The sequence below is a fragment of the Oncorhynchus masou genome, chromosome 12 (genome assembly GCF_036934945.1).
Source record: "Oncorhynchus masou masou isolate Uvic2021 chromosome 12, UVic_Omas_1.1, whole genome shotgun sequence".
NCBI lineage: Eukaryota > Metazoa > Chordata > Actinopteri > Salmoniformes > Salmonidae > Oncorhynchus > Oncorhynchus masou.
Window position 1 is genome coordinate 46,559,202 of NC_088223.1, and position 27,040 is coordinate 46,586,241.

General features: G+C 41.1%; 1 protein-coding gene across 2 annotated transcripts in view; it reads left to right on the forward strand.

Annotated features, from left to right (window-relative positions):
- The window catches only part of hmbsa (hydroxymethylbilane synthase a), a 32,049-nt gene extending 5,241 nt beyond the window's left edge, over nucleotides 1–26,808 (forward strand). Inside the window, exons 1-14 of one of the 2 annotated variants that reach the window (XM_064980777.1) lie at nucleotides 14,738–14,855; nucleotides 14,958–15,011; nucleotides 19,410–19,482; nucleotides 19,824–19,873; nucleotides 20,012–20,067; nucleotides 20,886–20,963; nucleotides 21,267–21,344; nucleotides 21,698–21,773; nucleotides 23,120–23,233; nucleotides 23,497–23,535; nucleotides 24,761–24,880; nucleotides 25,129–25,182; nucleotides 25,423–25,509; nucleotides 25,754–26,808. In XM_064980777.1, the coding sequence (XP_064836849.1) occupies nucleotides 14,826–14,855; nucleotides 14,958–15,011; nucleotides 19,410–19,482; nucleotides 19,824–19,873; nucleotides 20,012–20,067; nucleotides 20,886–20,963; nucleotides 21,267–21,344; nucleotides 21,698–21,773; nucleotides 23,120–23,233; nucleotides 23,497–23,535; nucleotides 24,761–24,880; nucleotides 25,129–25,182; nucleotides 25,423–25,509; nucleotides 25,754–25,921 (1,077 nt within the window). In that variant the 5' untranslated portion in view covers nucleotides 14,738–14,825 and the 3' untranslated portion in view covers nucleotides 25,922–26,808. Of the gene's footprint in view, nucleotides 1–14,737; nucleotides 14,856–14,957; nucleotides 15,012–19,409; nucleotides 19,483–19,823; nucleotides 19,874–20,011; nucleotides 20,068–20,885; nucleotides 20,964–21,266; nucleotides 21,345–21,697; nucleotides 21,774–23,119; nucleotides 23,234–23,496; nucleotides 23,536–24,760; nucleotides 24,881–25,128; nucleotides 25,183–25,422; nucleotides 25,510–25,753 lie in introns of those variants that run through there. The other variant, XM_064980778.1, reaches the window with a different exon arrangement.
- The last annotated feature ends 232 nt before the right edge of the window (nucleotides 26,809–27,040 follow it).

Here is a 27,040-nt window from a genome sequence, read left to right on the forward strand (position 1 = left end):
CTTGTTTCAGCAGGATGTTGTATACCTTATGTCATTTCTTATTGGAATGGATTTATTGATCATATCCGTTAGAAAAAAGTTTGGATGTTGCCACACACATACCTACTTGGCGCTATTTCATTTTTGGATGAAAAACGTTCCCGTTTTAAACAAGATATTTTGTCACAAAAAGATGCTCGACTATGCATATAATTGGTAGCTTTGGAAAGAAAACACTCTGACGTGTCCAGAACTGCAAAGATATTCTCTGTGCGTGCCCTAGAACGTGAGCTACAGGCAAAACCAAGATGAAACGGCATCCAGGAAATGAGCAGGATTTTTGAGGCTCCGTTTTCCATTGTCTCCTTATATGGCTGTGAATGCGAGAGGAGTGAGTCTGCCCTTTCTGTCGTTTCCCCAAGGTGTCTGCAGCATTGTGACGTATTTGTAGGCATATCATTGGAAGATTGACCATAAGAGACCACATTTACCAGGTGTCCGCCCGGTGTCCTGCGCTGAAATTGGTGCGCAAAACTCAGCTGCAAGTATTTTTCCATGGAATTCAGAGAAGAAAGCAGGCTTCCACGAACGATATATCAATGAAGAGATATGTGAAAAAACACCTTGAGGATTGATTCCAAACAAGTTAGCTTAGCATACTCTTACAAAAATTAGTGAATTGCTATGGTTCAAAAGCATATTTTGAAAATCTGAGATGACAGTGTTGTTAAGAAAAGGCTAAGCTTGAGAGTATGCGCATTATTTTCATTTTATTTGCGATTTTCAGAAATCGTTAACGTTGCGTTATGCTAATGAGCCTGAGGCTTTATTCACGAACCCGGATCCGGGATGGAGAGTTTCAAGACAAAATTAACGAAGTTTCCTTTAAAATTATTCATAAATATCATCCTGCCAACCACTATATGAAGAAGTTTAAGGAAAACATCAACTCAAATTGCTCTTTTTGTAATGACCACCCAGAAACAGTGCATCTTCTTTGGCATTGTATTCATGTAAGAAAACTGGGGCAAGACATCAGTAGATTTATAATTGAACAATTTTATGAAGGTTTAACACTATTGTGGAGAGATGTACTGCTTGGATTCTTTACCTACATTAGGAATAAGCTGAAACATTTTTATGTAATTAATTTCATTATTCTTTTGGCCAAATTTCATATTCACAAATGTAAATCTACAAACAAAAAAACCCACATTTTCTTTCCCTACAAAAATAATTAAATACTATACTAACAAAAAAGCTCTTAGAATTACAAGTGTATGTAAGGTGTAAGGTACTTGTGTAATATGATATTGTACCCCAAGCTCAATTGTCCATTGTATATTATCCATATTATTATCCATATATACTTGTGGTCCCTTTTGTACTTCCTGTATTGATTTGTTGTTAATAAAAAATAAAAAAGGGAGGGAAAAAAAGTGTCGCAAATGAGTTTTCTAGTACTTGCAGAAGGCCATAAACCCATACTGGTTTTTGCCTTAAAAACCCTAAACCTACGTATAACCTATTTTAGCCTTAACCCTAAAACCTTATTCTAGGGTAGGGTAGCCTAAAACACTTTTAGCAGTAATATTACGTTAGTATTTGTCATTATAGTACTTAGTAGCATTTGGATCATTTAAAAAATCCCCCCAAAATTTTTTTGCTGTATTATTTTGTATTAGTTATTATACACTGCTCAAAAAAATAAAGTCAAAATGAGGCTCAGTAGTGTGTGTGGCCTCCACGTGCCTGTATGACCTCCCTACAACGCCTGGGCATGTCCTGATGAGGTGGCGGATGGTCTCCTGAGGGATCTCCTCCCAGACCTGGACTAAAGCATCCGCCAACTCCTGGACAGTCTGTGGTGCAACGTAGCGTTGGTGGATGGAGCGAGACATGATGTCCCAGATGTGCTCAATTGGATTCAGGTCTGGGGAACGGGCGGGCCAGTCCATAGCATCAATGCCTTCCTCTTGCAGGAACTGCTGACACTCCAGCCACATGAGGTCTAGCATTGTCTTGCATTAGGAGGAACCCAGGGCCAACCGCACCAGCATATGGTCTCACAAGGGGTCTGAGGATCTCATCTCGGTACCTAATGGCAGTCAGGCTACCTCTGGCGAGCACATGGAGGGCTGTGCGGCCCCCCCCAAAGAAATGCCACCCCACACCATGACTGACCCTCTGCCAAACCGGTCATGCTGGAGGATGTTGCAGGCAGCAGAATGTTCTCCACGGCGTCTCCAGACTGTCACGTCTGTCACATGTGCTCAGTGTGAACCTGCTCTCATCAGTGAAGAGCACAAGGGCGCCAGTGGCAAATTTGCCAATCTTGGTGTTCTCTGGCAAATGCAAAACGTCCTGCACGGCGTTGGGCTGTAAGCACAACACCCACCTGTGGACGTCGGGCCCTCATACCACCCTCATGGAGTCTGTTTCTGACCGTTTGAGCAGAAACATGCACATTTGTGGCCTGCTGGAGGTCATTTTGTAGGGCTCTGGCAGTGCTCCTCCTGCTCCTCCTTGCACAAAGGCGAAGGTAGCAGTCCTGCTGCTGGGTTGTTGCCCTCCTACAGCCTCTTCCATGTCTCCTGATGTACTGGCCTGTCTCCTGGTAGCACCTCCATGCTCTGGACACTACCTTCTTGCCACAGCTCGCATTGATGTGCCATCCTGGATGAGCTGCAGTACCTGAGCCACTTGTGTGGGTTGTAGACTCCGTCTCATGCTACCATTAGAGTGAAAGCACCGCCAGCATTCAAAGTGACCAAAACATCAGCCAGGAAGCGTAGGAACTGAGAAGTGGTCTGTGCTTATCACCTGCAGAACCACTCCTTTATTGGGGGTGTCTTGCTAATGGCCTATAATTTCCACCTGTTGTCTATTCCATTTGCACAACAGCATGTGAAATTTATTGTCAATCAGTGTTGCTTCCTAAGTGGACAGTTTGATTTCACAGAAGTGTGATTGACTCGGAGTTACATTGTGTTGTTTAAGTGTTCCCTTAATTTTTTTGAGCAGTGTATTTATTATTGCAAGGCAGAACACTTGATAAACAAGCCACATTTTATGTTTTATATTTCAAATGTGGTTTGAACTGGGTGTGACCTAGTAACCTCTATGTAAAAGTCCAGCAATTGGGGTGAGGTAGGTGGGGCAGGTTTGAGACTGATCTCAGGAATTAATAAGAAAAATACACTTTATTTCTCAGTCTTTATATGAATTAATGAATTAACTGCTAAATATTTCCAATAGATGGCAGCATAAGACCACTAAGCATCAGGTATAGGCTATAGCAGCAATATGTTTGACATAAAGTAGCATGCAACCAAAGACTATATGTCCCATGATTTTCTAAAATGATTACTCATTACTTTTACAGTAATATTTATTTGTTTATTTATTTGGGCTCTCGAGTGGCGCAGCAGTCTAAGGTTCTACATCACTACAGACCCGGTTTCGATCCCTGGCTGTTTTGCAGCCGGTTGCAACCAGGAGACCCATGAGGCATCGCACAATTGGCCCGGCATTGTCTGGGTTAGGGGAGGCTTTGGCCAGCCGGGATGTCCTTGTCCCATTGCGCTCTATTGACTTTGGCGGGGCCAGGCGCCGCACGCTGACTTCAGATGCTGTATGGTGTTTCCTCTGCCACATTGGTGCAGCTGGCTTCTGGGTTAAGTGTGCAGTGTGTCAAGAAGCAGTGTGGCTTGGCAGTGTCGTGTTTCGGGGGACGCATGGCTCTCAACCTTCCCCTCTCTCGAGTCCGTACAGGAGTTGCAGCAATGGGACAAGACTGTAACTACCAATTGGGGAGAAAAATGGGTAAAAGTAACACAACTAACCTCAACCTAGTATACAGTACCTTTGGAAAGTTTTCAGATCCCTTGACTTTTTACACATTTTGTTAGGTTACCGCCTTATTTATAAAAATGATAATAGTTTTTTCCCCCTTATTCACACAATAACCCAGGTTTGTATACATTTTTGCTAATTTATTAAAAATCATAAATGGAAATATGACATTTACGTAAGTATTCAGACCCAAGAAGCTTGGCACACCTGTATTTGGGGAGTTTTTCAAATTCTTCTCTGCAGATTCTCTCAAGCTCAGGTTTGATGGGGAACGTTGCTGCACAGCTATTTTCAGGTCTCTTCAGAGATGTTTGATCGGGTTCAAATCCGGGCTCTGCGTGGGCCACTCAAGAACATTCAGAGACTTGTCCTGAAGGCACTCTAGTGTTGTCTTGGCTGTGTGCTTATGCTCAATGTCCTGTTGGAAGGTGAACCTTCACCCCAGTCTGAGAACCTGCTCCAGAGCGCTCAGGACTTCATCAAGGATCTCTGTACTTTGCTCTGTTCATTTTTCCCTCAATCCTGACAAGTCTCCCAATCCCTACCGCTGGAAAACATCCTTACAGCATGATGTTGCCACCACCATGCTTCACTGTAGTGATGGTGCCATGTTTCCTCCAGATGTGACGCTTGGAAATCAGGCCAAAGAGTTCTATATTGGTTTCATCAGACCAGGTTATCTTGTTTCTCATGGTCTGAGAGTCTTTAAGTGCCTTTTGGGAAAACTCCAACCGGGTTGTCATGTGCCTTTTATTGAGGAGTGGCTTCCGTCTGGCGACTCTACCATAAAGGCTTGATTGGTGGAGTGCTGCAGAGATGGTTGTTCTTCTGGAAGCTTCTCCCATCTCCACAGAGGAACTCTGGAGTTCTGTCAGAGTGACCATCGGGTTCTTGGTCACCTCTCTGTCTGCTACTTGACTGCTCAGTTTTGCCGGGCAGCCAGCTCTAGGAAGTGTCTTGGTGGTTCCAAACTTCTTCCGTTTAAGAATGATGGAGGTCACTGTGTTCTTGACGACCTTCAATGCTGCAGACATTTTTTGGTTCTCTTCCCCAGATCTGTGTCTCGACACAATCTTGTCACAGAGCTCTAAGGACAATTCCTTTAACCTCGTGTCTTGGTTTTTGCTCTGACATGCTCTATCAACTGTGGGACCTTTTTTATAGACAGGTGTGTGCCTTTCCAAATCATGTCCAATCAATTGAATTTACCACAGGTCAACTTCAATCAAGTTGTAGAAACATCTCAAGGATGATCAATGGAAACAGAATGCACCTGCGCTCAGTTTTGAGTCTCATTTGCAAAAATGTCTTTAAAACTGTTTTATTTTCATTATGGGGTATTGTGTGTAGATTGCTGAGGATTTGTATTTTATGTTCTTCATTTTAGAGAAATTCAAAATTTTTTCAATAATTCCTCGTTATGCAGATGTAAGCACAGTTGACACCATCGAGGTGCGGATGTTTATTTTCTACACAAGTTGTTCTTTTTCAGATTTGTCCTAAGAACAGATTGTAGTGGTAAAATAAAAAGTGATACATTTTTTGTGACATTTAGGGATGAATTTAAGCATTTTCTAATCACAAGTTGTTATTTTTTCTTGCTCTTGTTCAGCTAAGAACAGACATTTTTCAGCCTTGGTGAAACTCATTCTAAAAAGTAGTAGTTATACATGGTTTTCACCCCCGCCTGTGACACTGTTTTTCGCAGTTCTGTTAAAGATTTTGTGGGAGGTTTCCAAGCAGGTATGGACTCTAGCTTTCAGCAAGTCCTCAGGAGGTACACAGCAGGCTTAGCGACACCGTGTGCTAGCTAACTATCAAGCCAGCTTATACACAGTGTTGCCTTAGCCTTCCGTCTGATGCTGTGCTAGCGGGAGGTGGGGACGACAGGTTGATGGTGTCCTTCACCCCCGTCTGTCGGGCACTGTTCTCCTGCAGCTCTGTTAACAACAGTGAGGGCAGGTGTTCGGCAGGCGGGAAGCGAAGGACACGGTCTAAAAATACTTTTTAAAACCTTTTTGACGCAAATTCAAAAGTGTCACGCAAGCATGAAGATGCCGTAGTGCCGATTGGTGGACAACGAATCAACGAGACAACGAAAGCCATTGTTAGGGCGGAGAGACACTTTTCGTCATGTAGTGTACGTATGTGGACACCTGCTCGTCGAACATCTCATTCCAAAATCATTGGCATTAATATGGAGTTGGTTCCCCTTTGCTGCTATAACAGCCTCCACATTTCTAGGAAGGCTTTCTACTAGCAGAATATTGCCGCGGGGACTTGCTTCCATTCAGCCACAAGAGCATTAGTGAGGTCAGGCACTGATGTTGGGCGAAGTCAAGTTCTTCCACTCCGATCTCGATTAAAAAAAATTGTATGGACCTCGCTTTGTGCATGAGGTCAACATTGGATCATTCAGAGATCCTCACTGAACTTCTGGAGAGAGTTTGCTGCACTGAAAGTAAAGGGGCTGAATAATTTTGCACGCCCAATTTTTCAGTTTTTGATTTGTTAAAAAAGTTTGAAATATCCAATAAATGTCGTTCCACTTCATGATTGTATCCCACTTGTTGTTGATTCTTCACAAAAAAATACAGTTTTATATCTTTATGTTTGAAGTCTGAAATGTGGCAAAAGGTCGCAAAGTTCAAGGGGGGCGAATACTTTCGCAAGGCACTGTATAATTATCCAGTTGGCATTTCCACTCGCCACCAAATATGGTGATAAGAGGATGCCTAGTGGGAGAAGATGGAACGAGATAAATTTTAGCCAACATTCTGCAAATGTTCTGATCAATGAAACATTTGATGTCAATACGTTTTTCTTGTTCCCAAAATTACACTGAGCAAAATTATAAACACAACATGTAAAGTGTTGGTCCGATGAAAAAATCCCAGATATTTTCATATTTCTCTCAGATTTTGTGCATAAATTTGTTTATATCCCTGTTATGGAGCATTTCACCTTTGCCAAGATAATCCATCTGTGGCATATCAAGAAGCTGATTAAATAGCATGATCATTACACAAGTGCATCTTGTGCTGGGGACAATAAAAGATCACTTTAAAATGTGCAGTTTTGTCACAACACAATGCCACAGATGTCTCAAGTTTCGAGGAAGTGTGCCACTGGCATGCTGACTGCAGGAATGTGGGGGGGGGGGGGGATTTCTGTCTGTAATAAAGCCATTTTGTGGGGGGAAAGCTCTGATTGGCTGCTACTGGCTCCACAAAGGGTGAGCCTGGCTGGCAAGTGGGTGGCCTATGCCCTCCCAGGCCCCCCCCCCCATGGCTGCACACCTGCCCAGTCATGTGAAATCCATAGATTAGGGCATAATTCATTTATTTGACTGATTTCCTTATATGAACTGTAAATCAGTGTATTTTTTCTTCAGTTTACCCACAGAGTGGAGTATGTTTTGTAGACTTGACCCTTTTGCCTAAATCAGGGCCTAAAATTTACAGCTGACACCCGTGGAGGTTCACAGTCAAGGCTCAACAGTGCAGCATTTCATACAAATAGTGCGAGTTGTGATTTGTGGCTAAATAAATGCTGCAATATGTTTTTAAAGTATTTCTGCCGTTTTGTTTCATATCTTGTATTGCACAAAGAAATCTGAATCTTAACGTTATCCCACTTTACGCAGCAACACTGCCTGTCTGGGGGGCTGTGAGCACTGCTAGTGAAGATCTAAAATATATGTTTTTAGAAGCAATGCGCACAGGCATAAAAGTTGGTCTAATTTACTCAAGTCTACTAAAGTGTGCCTTTGTCCTTGTGTATCTTGGATATTTACATTGTTTTGTTCACAAGCTAGCAGAAAGAGACATCGTCAGCCTCTACTAGTGAGATTATCACAGGCAGACGTGATGACTCGAGTCATATATTTGTATAACTAATGCCAGATAGACCACATCCTGTCTTTTCCAATGGAAGCAAATTAATCATTAATCACAGAGCAAGCAAGGAAGTGAGAGCCTATTGGCGCGCTCTAGCATGTATTTGCATATTTCCCTTAAGGAACGCCTACTCTGTGAAGTGCAATAACTCAATTCGCCCTTGCACTCCGAAACAACCCATTTAAAAAAAAACTTTGGCAAAGGGTAAAGTTTACAAAAGGTAGTCCACTCTGTTAGAAACATATTCTAGTTTTGGAAACAGAACTGTATTGACATCAAATGCTTCATCGATGAGAGAATTTGCAGGACGTCAACCCAAATCCATTTCTCCCCACTGCCGGCCACTGGGCTTGTTCACGCCACCATATTTTGTTAGTGAGTGGAAACCAACTGGATGCTTCACATTTATATATGAAGTATTCTAATTGTTCTATCTATGCTCAGTGGCCCTGTTACCAATTAAAAGGGGCAGCTGAACATTTTAGTCTCTGAAGACTCAGGTCACAGAATATTAAATCGAGCAATATACCACATTTACTTCTTAATAGTAAGGCATAATTATGAATGCTCATCCATTTTTTTGTCTGGTAAAAAATTCTGAGTGGCTGGTATATTAAAATAAATAAATCTAACTGCCACATTGGCTGGAATACAAAACAGTTTGTTTTATACGTTGTTTGGAGTGTAAGGGCGGATTGAGTTATTGCACACACGCACTTCAGAGCAGGCATTCCCTAACAGAAATATGCAAATACATGCTAGAGCGTGCAAATAGGATTTCGCTAGCTCGTGCTTGGCTCTGCCCACCTCCTTGCTTGTTGTTCCCACTTTGATTAATTTGCTCCCATTGGAAACGACAGGCTGTGGTCTATATTGGTTTAGTTATAAAAATCTTTGGCGTGGAAATCTGAATTAACGCGTTCAAAGTGTCTTGGCCGTGAGTATCTGTAATTCATCAGGGTCCAGTTTCCCAAAAGCATTTTAAGGCTTAGTTTAATTTATAGAACCTTCTTAGGAGCATTGTTAAATCGACAAGCTGTTTCCCAAAACCGTCGTTACTAAAGTTGCTATTTATTTAGTGATTGCCTCACGCTACTCCAAGAACAGCGTCGTAAGATGTTTTCTTTTTCAATTCCGCATCACTTTATACACAGAAGATCTCTGCTCAACATAGAATCAAGCTGTTTGTTTGTCTCTCTGTGACCATTGATAATTCGGAAACAAAGTTGACTACAATACAAAATTGCCAATATCTTTGCAATTGAACAAGCAAAGGATACAAATATATTTCAAATGCAAACTGAGATGACTGCATTAAAACGAAATCCAGGAGGCCAATAGGCTACATACAGTGCCTTCAGAAAGTATTCAGACCCCTTTTCTCCTACTATATTTTGTTACGTTACAGCCTTATTCTAATAATGATTTACAAAAGAAAATCCTTATCAATATACACAGATTGCCCAACAATGACAAAGTGGAAACAGGTTTTTAGAAATGTTTGCACTTTAAAAAAAAAATATTAACAGATACCTTATTTGCATAAGTATTGAGATATTTTGCCATGTGACTCGAAAATGAGCTCAGGTGCATCCTGTTTCCATTGATCATCCTTGAGATGTTTCTACAACTTGATGGAGTCCACCTGTGGTAAATTCAATTGATTGGACATGATTTGGAAAGGCACACCTGTCTACAGTGCATTCGGAAAGTATTCAGACCGCTTGACTTTTTCAGATTTTTGTCCCAGATGGGTCTATACCCATGCCCCCTGTCCAGTGGCTATGCAAGGTAGCCATCACAGGGGTTCGGGGTCTGGCAGGGAAGCTTAAATCCTTCTTCTTTACGCAATCCATGCATTTCTAACCAAGATAGCATAGCAGTTCAGACGTCTTTTGTCCTCGTCTTGTCGTGTCCCATATATATATATATATATATACACAAAACTTTTTTCATACATTTTTTTTATTTACATTTTCCATAAACACTCTCCTACAACCCGCCTTACCAATTTGTATTTATAAAAAAATTATAAAAAAGTATTACTTACCTCAAGTCTGTAATCATCCAAGAAGCTAGCCAGAAACTAGCCAGAAGCTAGCCAGGTGCTAATCCAGAAGCTAATCGGAAGCTAGTTGGAGTTTTCGTCGATTCCGGAGCGAGCATCGGTTGTTCCGGAGCTAGCCAGCTGAGGAGTTCCATCAATCGCTCCTGGGCTGCGGTCACCTGTACGGACCCGTTTTGCTGCCTGCGCGGAGCCCTGCCAGGCCTTCACGGCTGAACTGCCGACGTTGTCAACCCGAGGGAGTTATCCGTCTGGTTCCTCTGTCGCGACGTTGCCTGGGCGCCCATCTGCGGCCTGCTAGCCATTAGCTGTCTTATCGGCTGCTCTCTGAATAGATATTCGGACAATTTATTTTTATTGTTATTGTTTGTTTTTTTCTTCTGGGCCTCTAGCTATATCTATTGTTTTTATTTTTGTTGTTTTTGTGTGATTTGGATTGGTCCCCTCTACCACACGGAACCCCACTAATCTACTGACGGAGCGCAAGAGGTGGCTAATAACAGACGTCCATTCTATGCTAGCATGCTACCGATGGCCTGGCTGGCTGTCTGGATCGCCGTGACCCCCAACCAACCTCTCCACTCTGGACCCTTTTGATCACTCGACTAAGCATGCCTCTCCTTAATGTCAATATGCCTTGTCCGTTGCTGTTCTGGTTAGTGTTTATTGGCTTATTTCACTGTAGAGCCTCTAGTCCTGCTCACCATACCTTATCCAACCTATTAGTTCCACCACCCACACATGCAGTGACATCTCCTGGTTTCAATGATGTTTCTAGAGACAATATCTCTCTCTTCATCACTCAATACCTAGGTTTACCTCCACTGTATTCACATCCTACCATACCTGCTCTGTACATTATACCTTGATGCTATTTTATCGCCCCCAGAAACCTCCTTTTACTCTCTGTTCCAGACGTTCTAGACGACCAATTCTTATTGCTTTCAGCCGCACCCTTATTCTACTCCTCCTCTGTTCCTCTGGCGATGTAGAGGTGAATCCAGGCCCTACAGTGCCTTGCTCCACACCTATTCCCCAGGCGCTCTCTTTTGACGACTTCTGTAACCGTAATAGCCTTGGTTTCATGAATGTTAACATTAGAAGCCTCCTCCCTAAGTTTGTTCTATTCACTGCTTTAGCACACTCTGCCAACCCGGATGTTCTAGCTGTGTCTGAATCCTGGCTTAGGAAGACTACCAAAAATTCTGAAATTTTAATTCCAAACTATAACCTTTTCAGACAAGATAGAACTGCCAAAGGGGGCGGTGTTGCAATCTACTGCAAAGATAGCCTGCAGAGTTCTGTCCAGGTCTGTACCCAAACAATTTGAACTTCTACTTTTAAAAATCCACCTCTCTAAAAACAAGTCTCTCACCGTTGCAGTCTGCTATAGACCTCCCTCTGCCCCCAGTTGTGCTCTGGACACCATATGTGAACTGATTGCCCCCCATCTATCTTCAGAGCTCGTGCTGCTAGGCGACCTAAACTGAAACATGCTTAACACCCCAGCCATCCTACAATCTAAACTTGATGCCCTCAATCTCACACAAATTATCAATGAACCTACCAGGTACCTCCCCAAAGCCTTAAACACGGGCACCCTCATAGATATCATCCTAACCAACTTGCCCTCTAAATACACCTCTGCTCTCTTCAACCAAGATCTCAGCGATCACTGCCTCATTGCCTGCATCCGTAATGGGTCAGCTGTCAAACGACCCCCACTCATCACTGTAAAACGCTCCCTGAAGCACTTCAGCGAGCAGGCCTTTCTAATCGACCTGGCCGGGGTATCCTGGAAGGGTATTGATCTCATCCCGTCAGTAGAGGATGCCTGGATATTTTTTTTAAATGCCTTCCTAACCATCTTAAATAAACATGCCCCATTCAAGAAATTTAGAACCAGGAACAGATATAGCCCTTGGTTCTCCCCAGACCTGGGGCGGCAGAGTAGCCTAGTGGCTAGAGCGTTGGGCTAGTAATCGGAAGGTTGCGAGTTCAAACCCCCGAGCTGACAAGGTACAAATCTGTCGTTCTGCCCCTGAACAGGCAGTTAACCCACTGTTCCTAGGCCGTCATTGAAAATAAGAATTTGTTCTTAACTGACTTGCCTGGTTAAATAAAGGTAAAATAAAATTAAAATAAAGACCTGACTGCCCTTAACCAACACAAAAACATCCTATGGCGTTCTGCATTAGCATCGAACAGCCCCCGTGATATGCAGCTGTTCAGGGAAGCTAGAAACCATTATACACAGGCAGTTAGAAAAGTCAAGGCTAGCTTTTTCAAGCAGAAATTTGCTTCCTGCAACACTAACTCAAAAAAGTTCTGGGACACTGTAAAGTCCATGAAGAATAAGAACACCTCCTCCCAGCTGCCCACTGCACTGAAGATACTGTCCTCCCAGCTGCCCACTGTCACCACTGATAAATCCACCATAATTGAGAATTTCAATAAGCATTTTTCTACGGCTGGCCATGCTTTCCACCTGGCTACTCCTACCCCTGTCAACAGCACTGCACCCCCCACAGCAACTCGCCCAAGCCTTCCCCATTTCTCCTTCTCCCAAATCCGTTCAGCTGATGTTCTGAAAGAGCTGCAAAACCTGGACCCCTACAAATCAGCCGGGCTAGACAATATGGACCCTTTCTTTCTAAAATTATCTGCCGAAATTGTTGCCACCCCTATTACTAGCCTGTTCAACCTCTCTTTCGTGTCGTCTGAGATCCCCAAAGATTGGAAAGCAGCTGCGGTCATCCCCCCCCTTTTTAACAAATCAAAAACTGAAAAATTGGGCGTGCAAAATTATTCAGCCCCCTTAAGTTAATACTTTGTAGCGCCACCTTTTGCTGCGATTACAGCTGTAAGTCGCTTGGGGTATGTCTCTATCAGTTTTGCACATCGAGAGACTGAAATTTTTTCCCATTCCTCCTTGCAAAACAGCTCGAGCTCAGTGAGGTTGGATGGAGAGCATTTGTGAAGAGCAGTTTTCAGTTCATTCCACAGATTCTCGATTGGATTCAGGTCTGGACTTTGACTTGGCCATTCTAACACCTGGATATGTTTATTTTTGAACCATTCCATTGTAGATTTTGCTTTATGTTTTGGATCATTGTCTTGTCTTGTTGGAAGACAAATCTCCGTCCCAGTCTCAGGTCTTTTGCAGACTCCATCAGGTTTTCTTCCAGAATGGTCCTGTATTTGGCTCCATCCATCTTCCCATCAATTTTAACCATCTTCCCTGTCCCTGCTGAAGAAAAGCAGGCCCAAACCATGATGCTGCCACCACCATGTTTGACAGTGGAGATGGTGTGTTCAGGGTGATGAGCTGTGTTGCTTTTACGCCAAACATAACGTTTTGCATTGTTGCCAAAAAGTTCAATTTTGGTTTCATCTGACCAGAGCACCTTCTTCCACATGTTTGGTGTGTCTCCCAGGTGGCTTGTGGAAAACTTTAAATGACACTTTTTATGGACATCTTTAAGAAATCGCTTTCTTCTTGCCACTCTTCCATAAAGGCCAGATTTGTGCAATATGCGACTGATTGTTGTCCTATGGACAGAGTCTCCCACCTCAGCTGTAGATCTCTGCAGTTCATCCAGAGTGATCATGGGCCTCTTGGCTGAATCTCTGATCAGTCTTTTCCTTGTATGAGCTGAAAGTTTAGAGGGATGGCCAGGTCTTGGTAGATTTGCAGTGGTCTGATACTCCTTCCATTTCAATATTATCGCTTGCACAGTGCTCCTTGGGATGTTTAAAGCTTGGGAAATCTTTTTGTATCCAAATCCGGCTTTAAACTTCTTCACAACAGTATCTCGGACCTGCCTGGTGTGTTCCTTGTTCTTCATGATGCTCTCTGCGCTTTTAACGGACCTCTGAGACTATCACAGTGCAGGTGCATTTATACGGAGACTTGATTACACACAGGTGGATTGTATTTATCATCATTAGTCATTTAGGTCAACATTGGATCATTCAGAGATCCTCACTGAACTTCTGGAGAGAGTTTGCTGCACTGAAAGTAAAGGGGCTGAATAATTTTGCACGACCAATTTTTCAGTTTTTGATTTGTTAAAGTTTGAAATATCCAATAAATGTCTTCCACTTCATGATTGTGTCCCACTTGTTGTTGATTCTTCACAAAAAAATACAGTTTATATCTTTATGTTTGAAGTCTGAAATGTGGCAAAAGGTCGCAAAGTTCAAGGGGGCCGAATACTTTCGCAAGGCACTGTAGACTTGTTTATACTGTATTATTGACTGTATGTTTGTTTTGCTCCATGTGTAACTGTGTCGTTGTATGTGTCGAACTGCTTTGCTTTATCTTGGCCAGGTCGCAATTGTAAATGAGAACTTGTTCTCAACTTGCCTACCTGGTTAAATAAAGTTGAAATAAAATAAACAATTAGGCTAAATTCACAAGATAAGCATAGGCCTATAAGGCGACTTCATAGGAAGTGTACATAAAATGCCATTATGTGCAGATTTGTAAGTTAACCTTCTGTTTCAACATATAGGCTAGGCCTAGCTGTTACTCTACAAATGAAAAAAGATCAACTAGAAAATTGGAAAAACTATATCAATCTCAATTTTGCAGGGTTGCACATTTTCAATTTTATGAGTGGATCAGACATTTTTTTTAAACATTTAAAATAATATTATGTAATTCAATTTGAATGATTGTATTATTATTGGATTGATACGTGTTACATGCACTGACAATGACAAGAAAAAATGCGAAATGAATAGCCTAAATTCTTAATTTGTCCCTAAATAATATAGTGTGAAGGCTATGTGTAGGCTTAACACACACCACCCAACAACTGACACAATGAATCTGCATTCTTAATTTATCAGCATATGCCAGGAGGGTGGAGGCTAGAGTCTAAGACACTACAGGGCAAGGACACTCATAGCAGTGCTCTTCACATACTCCTCACAGACACATCATTGTAGAGCCTGAGGAAGAGCTCTCGTCTTTTTTCACCCTTACCAGGAAGATCCCCCTTTTTAAGTCACCCGAAAGAATGGAGGAAGGACCTTATAAGTGTGTTAGAGTGAGTGATTTAAGGTTTAACCTGGTACTTGCCTAATAAGTTGGAGTTATTAGGAAGATGGCTTATAAGGAAGTTGATGTATTTTTGTTATTTTCTTAACAGGATGGAAACGGAACAGTGAATCGGGTCATTAGGATGGGGACCAGGAAGAGCCAGGTAAATACATTCATTCATTTAGTTGTAAATGTATATCATTATAATAATTATTTTTATTCACACCTGCACTGTTGGCGCTCAGAGCTTAAGATTTTCACTGTACACAGCAACTACATCTGTGCATGTGACTAAATAAAAATGCAATCATTAATTGATTAACAAACTTGTTCAGATGATCTACTGTAGGATATTTGATCACTTCATGTCATTAATATTACCGTTCACTAATTCTGGTCACCAAATGTGGACTTAAAATCATTCAGTCATCATAGTAAAATGTCCTCTCAAAAAGCCCCTCTATTAACCTCCATTTTAGTAAGGATTTTTCAGTTGAGAGGTTAGGAAGGGAGGTCAACTTGAAAAGGGTGGGTCTGTGTGTACTCATCTGATAAGAGCTCATCCCTGATCTGTCACCATTGTGATAGTCACACAAGTGTCTGTGGCCATGTGTCACAGATACTGCACAGGCTATATAACTGATGACAATGCATACATTTGTGGTTAACTTGATGTTTATTCGTATCCCAATTAGCTGTTGCACATGCAGCATTTACTCTTCCTTGGGTCCACATAAAACAGAAAATACATGTAAAGGTAAAGAACAGTTACAGATAAGAACGGCCTTAGATATTATTACATTCAAATTAAAAGTAATATATTGTCAAGGCACCAAGAGACAATTATTTAAAAACTATTTACACACTCTTCATGTATACATATTCACATACCTACAGTTGAAGTCGGAAGTTTACATACACCTTAGCCAAATACATTTAAACTCAGTTTTTCACAATTCCTGACATTTAATCCGAGTAAAAATTCCCTGTCAGTTAGGATCACCACTTTATCTTAAGAAGGTGAAATGTCAGAATAATAGAAGAGTGATTTATTTTAGCTTTTATTTATTTCATCACATCACATCCCCCTGTTGGTCAGAATTTTACATACACTCAATTAGTATTTGGTAGCGTTGCCTTAAAATTGTTTAACTTGGGTGAAATGCTTCGGGTAGCCTTCCACAAGCTTCCCACAATAAGTTGGGTGGATTTTGGCCCATTCCTCCTGACAGAGCAGGTGTAACTGAGTCAGGTTTGTAGGCCTCCTTGCTCATACACTCGTTTTCAGTTCTGCCCACAAATGTTCTATTGGATTGAGGTCAGGGCTTTGTGATGGCCACTCCAATACCTTGACTTTCTTGTCCATAAGCCATTTTGCCACAACTTTGAAGTATGCTTGGGGTCATTGTCCATTTGGAAGACCCTTTTGCAACCAAGCTTTAACCTCCTGACTGATGTCTTGAGATGTTGCTTCAATATATCCACAAAATTTTCCTTCTCATGATGCCATCTATTTTGTGAAGTGCAGCAGTCCCTCCTGCAGCAAAGCACCCTCACAACATGATGCTGCCACCCCCGTGCTTCACGGTTAGCTGGTGTTCTTCGGCTTGCAAGCCTCCCCCTTTTTTTCTCCAAACATAACAATGGTCATTATGACCAAACAGTTCTGTTTTTGTTTCATCAGACCAGAGGACGTTTCCCCAAAAAGTGCAATCTTTGTCCCCATGTGCAGTTGCAAAACGTAGTCTGGCTTTTTATGGTGGTTTTGGAGTAGTGACTACTTCTTTGTTGAGCGGCCTTTCAGGTTATGTCGATATAGGACTTGTTTTACTGTGGATATAGATACTTTTGTACCTGTTTCCTCTAGCATCTTCACAAGGTCCTTTTACTGTTGTTCTGGGATTGATTTGCATTTTGCACCAAAGTACGTTCATCTCTAGGAGACAGAACGTGTCTCCTTCCTGAGCGGGATGATGGCTGCGTGGTCCCAGGGTATTTGTACTTGCGTACTATTGTTTGTACAGATAAACATTTTACCTTCAGAGGTTTGGAAATTGCTCCCAAGGATGAACCAGACTTGTGGAGGTCTACAATTATTTTTCTGAGGTCTTGGCTGATTTCTTTTGGTTTTCCCATGATGTCAAGCAAAGAGGCACTGAGTTTGAAGGTCAGCCTTGAAATACATCCACAGGTACACCTCCAATAGGCATATTGACATCATTTGAGTCAATCAGAAGCTTCTAAAGTCATGACACCATTTTCTGGAATTTTCCAAGCTGTTTAAAGGCACATTCAACTTAGTGTATGTAAACTTCTGACCCACTGGAATTGTGATGCAGTGAATTATAAGTTAAATAATCTGTCTGTAAACAATTGTTGGAAAAATTACTTGTGTCATGCACAAAGAAGATGTCCTAACCGACTTGTCAAAACTATAGTTTGTTAACAAGAAATTTGTGGAGTAGTTGAAAAACGAGTTTTAATGACTCCAACCTAAGTTTATGTAAACTTCCGACTTCAACTGTACATACAGTACAGTTCATTTTGATCTTTAGAAAGAAGTGGTGCAAGTTTTTACTGAACTTGCTTTTTGCCACCTCTGGTGGCAGAACATTCCATGATGACATTGCTCTACCGAACTGATTGACGCATTAAATCTGTTTTTTTGTTTGGGTAGCGTGAAGAAACCCATAGTGGCGTGTCTAGTGGGATATGTATGTCTAACTGAAGTGTATGCAAATATATTATACAAGTGGTTTGGAATTTTCAATACACAAATGTTTTTAAAAAGACTAGAAGAGAAATAGTCAATCTCTCTTCAACCAAGAAAGACTATAATTGATGTTGATATTAGTTCTGTGTGTGCAGTTAAGGGCAAGATGTGCTGCTCTGTTTTGAGCCAGCTGCAGCTTTACTAGGTCATTCTTTGCTGCAGCTGACCATATTACTTGACAGTAATCAAGATCGGACAAGACCAGCGCCTGAACAACTAGTACAGTCGAGTTTAGTCAAAAACACAAACTTTTTGTAACAGACATACCTCACCCCTTCTTTAATGCAACCCAGTCAATATGACTTACTTGACCATGATAACTGACCATCCAATGTTACTCCTAGGAGCTCAGCTTCTTCAACTTGCTCAATGGTCACACTCGTTATGCACAGCTCCATTGACCCATTTACTGTGTTGGTGTTGCTCATAAAATGTATCATCACTTCAGAATTAGCAGAGAGCCTACTCTAGAAATGTGACATGTTTAAAGAGTATATTGTTCCAAAGACTGTCTATAAAGGCAAAATACGAAAGTGTACTTTTTGAGATATTAATATTTTTTATGTTCAATGTGAACATTTTTATTTCAGAATCTAGATATACTCCATATGTTAGACCACACTATAAGGAGGATAATGACACCAAGATGTTGTCTGTCTTATGTACGATTCACATATCATAACATCTTACAGGAGTCATGTATAGATCTAAAAAAGGACCTGAAATGGTCACTTTCATCATGATAAAAATAAGTTAAAAGTTTGTCATCCTTCCTCCCAATTAAGTTTATATGTGAAAATTGCCAGAACAATCCAAGATACCAAAATATTTTCTGCCTACTCCGGTGTGGACTCCCCCTGTACTGTACTGATTCAGATGACTGATGATTGGCTAAAGGAAATGTATAATAAGATGATAGTTGGAGCTGTTTTGTTAGATTTCAGTGCAGCCTTTAATGTTATTGATCCTCATTTGTTATTGAAAAAACATCACCTGGTTGGAGACTTACAGCTAGCTGCCTAAATAATGCAAACATTTGAGTAAATGAGGGATACAAAGTATATTGAATGCAGGTGCTTCCACACAGGCATGGTTCCTGAGTTAATTAAGCAATTAACATCGCATCACGCTTGTCATGTATAAAAATGTTGGGCAGGCCATTATTTTCACTACCTTGGCTTTGCCCTCATAGGATGACATAGCCCCCATCCACAGGACACGAGTGGTCACTGAATGGTCAGTAGTTAACTTGTTATTTAGAAAAATAGCATTTACTAAGAATAGGCAGCAAACAAATTGGATGGCTGTTAGAGACAGCAAATGGTGCTTTACAATTTTATGTAGTGGAATTACTTTAGCTTCCTTCCACACCTGTGGGGATGCACTCCTTTTAGGCTTTGGTTAAAGACATGACAAATAGGGGTGGCAATACAGTCTGCTACCATTCTCAATAGTTTCTCATCTAGGTTGTCAATACCAATAAATGGTGGCTTATCATTATTGATGGATAACAATAGTTCTTCAACCTCTCCCACACTAACTTGACCAAATGCAAAACCCGCTATTCTTTCTCTCATTAGATCTTTTATATAAAAATACGATGGTTCACTGTTCAATGTTCACTATTTTTATTTTTTCACATTAATGTGCATGTCGTAGTCTTTATCAAGGAAAGTGCCCATATTTGCTCTAAGCAATGATGATAAATCAGTTTCACCTGGCACATCATTCCTTTCATATCTACATAATGTATGTAATAATATAAAATAATGTATTTTTATATTTCAGTTGGCTCGCATCCAGACTGATTATGTGGCAGAGAAACTGAAGGCACTTTATCCAGATGTCCATCTTGAAATAGGTGAGAAAAGTAGAGATGCGTAATACAAGAACACTCATACAGCCATACACTCTCTCTCGCTCTCCCACTTTTCCTCCCGCTCTCTCTTTCCCTCCCTGACTCTCTCTCTGTATTTCTTTCCTCTGTTTGTCAGCCTTTCAGTTACTGAACAAATAGTAGATTGTGTTTGGGAGAAGATGGTGTAAAGCATACAACTGTACTGACACACAGTTTACTGTCTTTCGGCTTTGTTGCTCTGACTGTCTTTTAAAGAGAATCTGCTGAAATGGAACTGATGACCTCACTACCACTGTCATTCATAGTCATGATTGTAATACACTACTTTTTTTCATTCATTCCAGTTGCCATGTCCACAATTGGTGACAAAATCTTGGACACTGCATTATCAAAGGTTAGTTCAGAATAAATAATGCTTGAATTGTATTTGGAGGTTTGAGATCATTGTCAATCGATTATCAGTGCTGTTGGTATGGCAACGTGGCTGGTATGTCTGTATTTAGCGTCTCAAAATGTGTCTTGGTTGTTTCAGATAGGTGAGAAAAGTCTTTTCACAAAGGAGCTCGAGAATGCTCTGGAGAGGAATGAGTAAGTATGGACAATGTTAATGAAAGTATTGATTTGAGTGACACTCTCCTGGTGACAAGTAGCAAGTCTGATAAATAGCTCCCTCTGTTGACACAACTCTGAACTCTATCAGATTTCATTGCGTAAGAACACGTACAGGTAACTGCCAAAATAAAAGAAACAAAGAATATTGAAAGCAAGTGCTTCCGTACATGTGTGGTTCTTGAGTTAATTAAGCAATTAACATTGCTTCATGCTTAAGGTCATGTATAAAAATGGTGGGCAGGCCATTATTTTGGCTACCATGGCTATGCCCCCTAAGGATGACAAAGCCCCCATCTCATCATGCTTAGAGTCATGTGTAAAAATGCTCAGTTGCCCATTATTTTGACTACCATAGCTAAGACCACCAGATCTCAACCAACTTGAACACTTAAGGAAGATTCTGAAGCGTTTTCTATCACCATCAACAAAACACCAAATTATGTAATTTCAATGTAATTTCAACAATAATAACAATTATGTAATTGTGTTGCATCCCTCCAATAGAGTTCAAGACACTTGTAGAACCTATGCCAAGGTACATTGAAGCTGTTCTGGCGGCTCGTGGTGGCCCAACATCGTATTAAGACACTATTTTGGTGTTTCCTTTATTTTGTCAGTAACTTGTAGATGAGTGCGTTAGAGGTTGGAAAATAAAGAGCAGTTCTTTATTATAGTATTAACTATATTGTGAAATGGGGGTTTATTTTGGTGTTTGGAAATGACAAGGCTATGAAGTTAATGCAAAAACTTGGAGTGTACAACTATTCTATAACCAGCATCTCTCTTTCTAACAGGGTAGACCTAGTAGTGCACTCTCTCAAAGACCTCCCTACAACTCTGCCCAATGGCTTCACTATAGGAGCAGTGCTTCAGTGAGTACAAACCCTACTTAGTACATCATCAGCACTGTCCATTGTCATCCACACTCTTCTTATAGTTGGACTAAGCAGTGACAGTGTTGTGGGATGGATAGTACCAACAACAATAGCCGGAAGCTGATGTCTTCCAATAAATGTCCATTCATACAAATCAATTATGAACTGATCTATGGAAATTCTGTTTAGTTTTCACATTCATTGAGTATGGGCCTATGTCTTTTTTGCTAAATAAGTTTCCCTTTTGAATACTAAGATTCTCTGTGTATGTTTTCTCTTCCTTTCCAATGTTTCTCAAAGGCGTGAAAGCCCACATGATGCAGTGGTGCTACATCCAAAGAACAGTGGACTGACCCTGGACACTTTGCCAGATGGCAGGTAGGTGTGCCACTATGCCAGGGAGAATAGTGAATGAAAGAGACCAATTCTCAGTGTTCTGTGGTAAACTTGACACACATCACACAGCCTATAATTTCTTCATCAAGCTTTAAGACTAGGACATGGCATATCCTATGATATTCAGCTGGAGCAATTGCAAAACTGCACCTGCAAAAAAAGACACAACTTAGTTGTTTTTTTGTTTTGTTTTTTTGCAACCATGTCCTTTTGAATTACTGACTATTACAATGCAATGGTCAATGTGTATATCTATATTTGATTCTTTTGAGAACTTCAATGGATGATTTTCAGACCAAACTCCACTGACGTCTGTGTCTGTTCTGTTCTCACAGTGTGATTGGTACTAGCTCTCTGCGTCGAGCTGCTCAGCTGAAGAAGAGGTTTCCTCATCTGGAGTTCAAAGACATTGTATCGTTTTCTAATGCAGAACTGCTATGATTTACTGTGTGTCTTATTGCTGTCAGTATTCATGCATGTAGCTATTGTAGGGGAGACTGGAGGAAATTATAACAGTTTTTGTCCTACACTATTGCTCAGAGAAGACTTGAACTAGGCCAGTCATTCAAGTGTCTTATATATCTGTCACCTGATCATTCATGGGGCGGCAGGGTAGCCTAGTAGTTAGAGCGTTGGACTAGTAACCGGAAGGTTGCAAGTTCAAACCCCCTAGCTGACAAGGTACAAATCTGTCGTTCTGCCCCTGAACAGGCAGTTAACCCACTGTTCCTAGGCCGTCATTGTAAACAAGAATTTGTTCTTAACTGACTTGCCTAGTTAAATAAAAGTAAAAAAATAAATAACAAAATACCTGTCGGATCACAATATTGATTTTAATCCGAAAAGTCATACAAGGGCAATTGTAATAGTAGCTGGGGTCAAATGTAACACCTACAAAATCAACCAAATACATGTATTAAAATGAAAAAAAAGTCATGTTCATGAATAATCATATCAGAGACGTATGTAATGATTTTGCAAGAAATATGACAATTTCTACGTACGTAACCAATAATTACATGGCCATTTGGTTCCTCTCAAAACATCTGAATAGTCGATGGTACCGAGATTATATCCGTTTACAACTTATTTGGCACTTTACAGGACCCCAAGGCTATTTACAGTTATTATATGTATAATTCATACAATCTTAAAGTTAAATTCACTTGTTTTCATCATTTGGCTGCTTGGCTCAGGGTCATTTTAACACTGTGTTACGAATGTCCCCAACCCAGCAGCCATGTCACAACCTCATGTGCCTAGCAAGAGACAACAAATTAAATCAAATTTTATTGGTCACATACACAAATTTCGCAGATGTTATTGCGGTGTAGTGAAACGCTTGTGAACATTTTTATGTAAGAAATAACACCAAAAAAAACTGAATACTGCAAAGTTGCTTAGGCGCTAGAAGCAGAGCGGCCATATCTGTCGTGCCATCTTGAATAGTGACCACATCAATATTTAGCCAACATATAGTGAACAAATTATGCTAGTTGGATTTATTAGACATTAATGCTCAGCGCAATATAAGAAAAATACAGCCAATTTTTTTAAATACACAAAACTACTTTCACCCCTAAAAAAAAGGTTACAAAATTGCCCATAAAATGTGAGATATTTCAAGCAGGAAAAAAACTAAATGGGCATGTACTGTGTGTTTCATCACTCTAGCTAGCTTCTGTTTGGCAAAATTCAAGGTGTTACAATTGCCCCCAGTCTCCCCTAGTAATTGTTCCTTAACCTGAGCGCTATAGCGAGGTAACCTCAACACTCGTCTGAAGAAGCTGGATGAAAAGGAGGACTATGCTGCCATCATCCTGGCGGCAGCAGGGCTGAAGAGGATGGGGTGGGAGGCACGAGTCAGCCAGGTACAATGCAACCAGCCTCCCCAAACATCTCTGGTGTGCCTGGCCCTCAAGGCAAATGTCATGGCATAACACAAGACACAAAACGTTTCACCAAACAATACAATTTCAGAGTGCATACCTATAAATTGACTAGGTGTCCCCCTTTCCTTAAGTTGATAAATATGCTAGGAAAATTTATTTGATAATGTTGTTGTGTTGTATGTCTCTTGGTAGCTATAGAAGCTGCTGTAGAAATGAAATGTTTGTTGGGTTTGTCTCTACAGGTTCTTGGCCCTGAGGACTGTATGTATGCTGTTGGCCAGGTGGGTACAGTTTTTAGCTATTGTTGTTGTTTACAGGAAGCACCTGGGGTGCCAGCCGTTATAACCGTTACACCATGAGTGCCACACCATGCACATCTATTCTGCATGTTGGTGTAGATTCACTGTAAAATATTTCATCTTGGGAGACTGAAGGCTTATGAATCCTTTGATGATATTTAAAGGTCCAATACAGCTGTTTTTATCTCAATATTAAAAAATGTCATGGTAACAATAAAGCACATTACTCTGATTGTTTTCAATCAAATATTCTAAACAATTAACAAAAATAGCAGAGACATTTCTCAAGCAAGAATTCTGTTAGGACTGTCTCGGAGTGGTCTGATTGGGGAGGGGAACATTGAAAAGTAGCTATTATTGGCAGAGAACTTTGGATCTCTTTCTTGTTGGTTTATTAACTAATTTACTAAAAGGGCATTATCATTTTCACAATTTCACAGTATTATTCCAACATCAATGTGGAAATATACACTCAGTGGACAGTGTATTAGGTACACCCATCTAGTACCGGGTCGGACCCCTCTTTTCCTCCAGAACAGCCTGAATTCTTTGGGGCATGTGCCAAGAAAACATTCCCCACACCATTGCACCACTGCCAGCAGCCTGTACTGTTGACAACAGGTAGGATGGGGCCATGCTGCTTTAATTCATTTAAATTGACAGGTGTGCCTTGTTAAAGGTACATTTGTGGAATTTATTTTCTTCTTAATGCGTTTGAGACAATTAATTGTGTTGTGACAAGGTAGGGGTGGTATACAGAAGATAGCCCTATTTGTTAGGGCAAGCACAGTTCAAATAAGCAAAGAGAAATGACAGTCCATCATTACTTTAAGACGTGAAGGTCAGTCAATCCAGAAAATGTCAAGAACTTTGAAAGTTTCATCAAGTGCAGTTGCAAAAACCATCAAGCACTATGATGAAACTGGCTCTCATGAGGACCACCACAGGAAAGGATGGCCCAGAGTTACCTCTGCTGCAGAGGATAAGTTCATTAGTTACCAGCCTCAGAAATTGCAGCATAAATAAATAAATGCTTCAGAGTTCAAGTAACAGACATCTCAACATCAGCTGTTTGCAGGACACTGCATGAATCAGGCCTTCATTTTCGATTTGCTGCAAAGAAACCACTACTAAAGGACACCAATGTGTCACAGGGAAATCACATTTTTGACTGCACTGAGACTTTAAGAGAGTCTGTATCCCCCAGGGTGCCCTTGCCGTGGAGGTGCGGGCGCGAGACTGTGACATCTTGGCGATGGTGTCTACCCTGCACCACTCAGAGACTGTGCTGCGCTGCATAGCAGAGAGGGCCTTTCTCAGACGCCTGGCAAGTTAACCATGCATTTCCCCATACACACGCCTGACAAAAACATAAACAAGACACTAGCTGGCAGCTGCACCTGCTGATGCCGAATAGTTGCGGTTCAAAAGCTGCAGCTTATAGAACTGAATGAGTATTTTTCTTGCCTCACACAATCAATTTGTTGCATGGATCATAATTTGTGTGCATCAATATTACAAAGCCTTCTATATTATCACTCTGACCCTTGCTGCTTTGATCCTTTTTGTACACAGGAGGGAGGTTGCAGTGTACCAGTTGCTGTGAACACAGAAGTGAAGGACTCAGTGGTAAGGAAATAGTTAGACATCTAAATCAGAATCGGGAATAGATGCCGAAACCACCAACCGTAGAGCTGAGCAGAATTATCTCTAAGCAGATTGCTGTACTGTACTGATTTTATTCAGTAACTTCCAATGGCCTATTTAAAATAATCAGTAGACTGTCGAAATTATCTACAGATGGAAGTTTTCTGTAATTGATGAGAGTCTGTGTGCTCATGAGTTTAATGCTCTTCTCTCCTGTTCCAGCTCTCTCTGACTGGTGCTGTGTACAGCCTAGATGGAGCTGACAGCTTGAAGGAGGCCATGGAAACCAGTGTAGACCCAGGAAATAAGGTTGGGGACAGGACCTATTTTTTATATGGCCGTCATGCCATATTCTTAATGTATTATTTACTGTATGTGATATTTTCTGTTTTTGTATGGTGGTCATGCTCTTACGATTATCCTGGAGTCTAAACTGATATGCTCAGTTTCAAGATTGTGATGAACGTTTGGATTTATGGCTAGTTTCATTTTATTCCTAGAAAGTGAATGTGATATTTTAGCCAATTGATTGTCTCCATTTTCCTCTTCTCAGTTAGTGTCGGCGGCAGACATCCAGCATGTTGGGGTTACAGCCCACAATGTGCCTCAGTGTGCCCAGGTAGCAGCTGAGAAGCTGGGGGTGGACCTGGCCGATCTCCTGCTCAGCAAAGGAGCCATGGAGATCCTGACCACTGCTCGGAAACTCAACGACGCACGCTAAGGCCCTCTCTCCACTCCTACAGCGGGTCCCAATTTGCTCCCTACCCCTTCCTTTGGCTCTCTAACCTTTCGGCCAAGGGGAACAAGTAGGGAGCGGATTGGGACTGGCTGCCTAACACTGTGCAAGCCATCGTCAGCATCCAAGACCAGCAGAAGTCGGCAGGATCTTGAATAATGTTTACTCTGAATATGTACAGATTCACCTAAGTTGTATTGTATGAGCTAAATGTATATGATCCTATTTATGTATGAGCTACTACTCTGGGTAAATACTAGGTGAAAATTTGTATAGATGCTGAGGGTTAAGAATGTACCAAACAAAGATTTCTGTGAGTATGACTGACCAACTCCACACACAGTATTACAACTGAACCGTATGACACATCTCAGGCAAGGCCCCTGGCCTTTTTTTAATCACTTTTCTAAGCAAGAACAAAATGATGTTCAAACCTGGAATCTAATGACAGCAAGAGAATGTTGTCACAAGTGAATATATAACTATCAACTCTTACTGGAAAATGTCTCATACCGATAGTGCCATGTATGTATACATTATGTGCTTTCTATGAAGCCTTCATATCTGCTTTAGCTCTATAAATACAGACCAGTTGTACTGAGTGATTAGTGATTTTTGAGGTCGTTTCAATTATTTAAAAGTTATACAATTAAATGCAGTAACAGACTAAAACAAAAGTCCCATGATGGTGACTGCCCATCAGTTTACCAAACGTCATGTGTATATTGTTTGATATTTCATTTGCTTGAGCTGCTATTTTAGTTACTGAAGTGCATACTTTTGTCAATACCAACTATCAGGTAGAGCTCATGCATCCGTCTTGAATTATGTCTGTAGCAGGAGTAAAAGAGAAACAGACCGCGTATGCGCTCAATGGATAATGGTCATTGTAGTCAATTACCTTCTGCGTTTAACTGTATAAAACTACAACTCCCTAAAATCGCTGTTTGGGTTTGATCTGATTTCTCTAGAGAAACTGCGCACAGGAAGAACGAAATTGAATTCAAATTGAACCGATGTAGGTCAGTTATTCGTTTAATTGCTCAGCACTACCAACAAGGCTGTTAGATAATTCAGCTGCAGGAGTGCGGCTCCTGAACACTT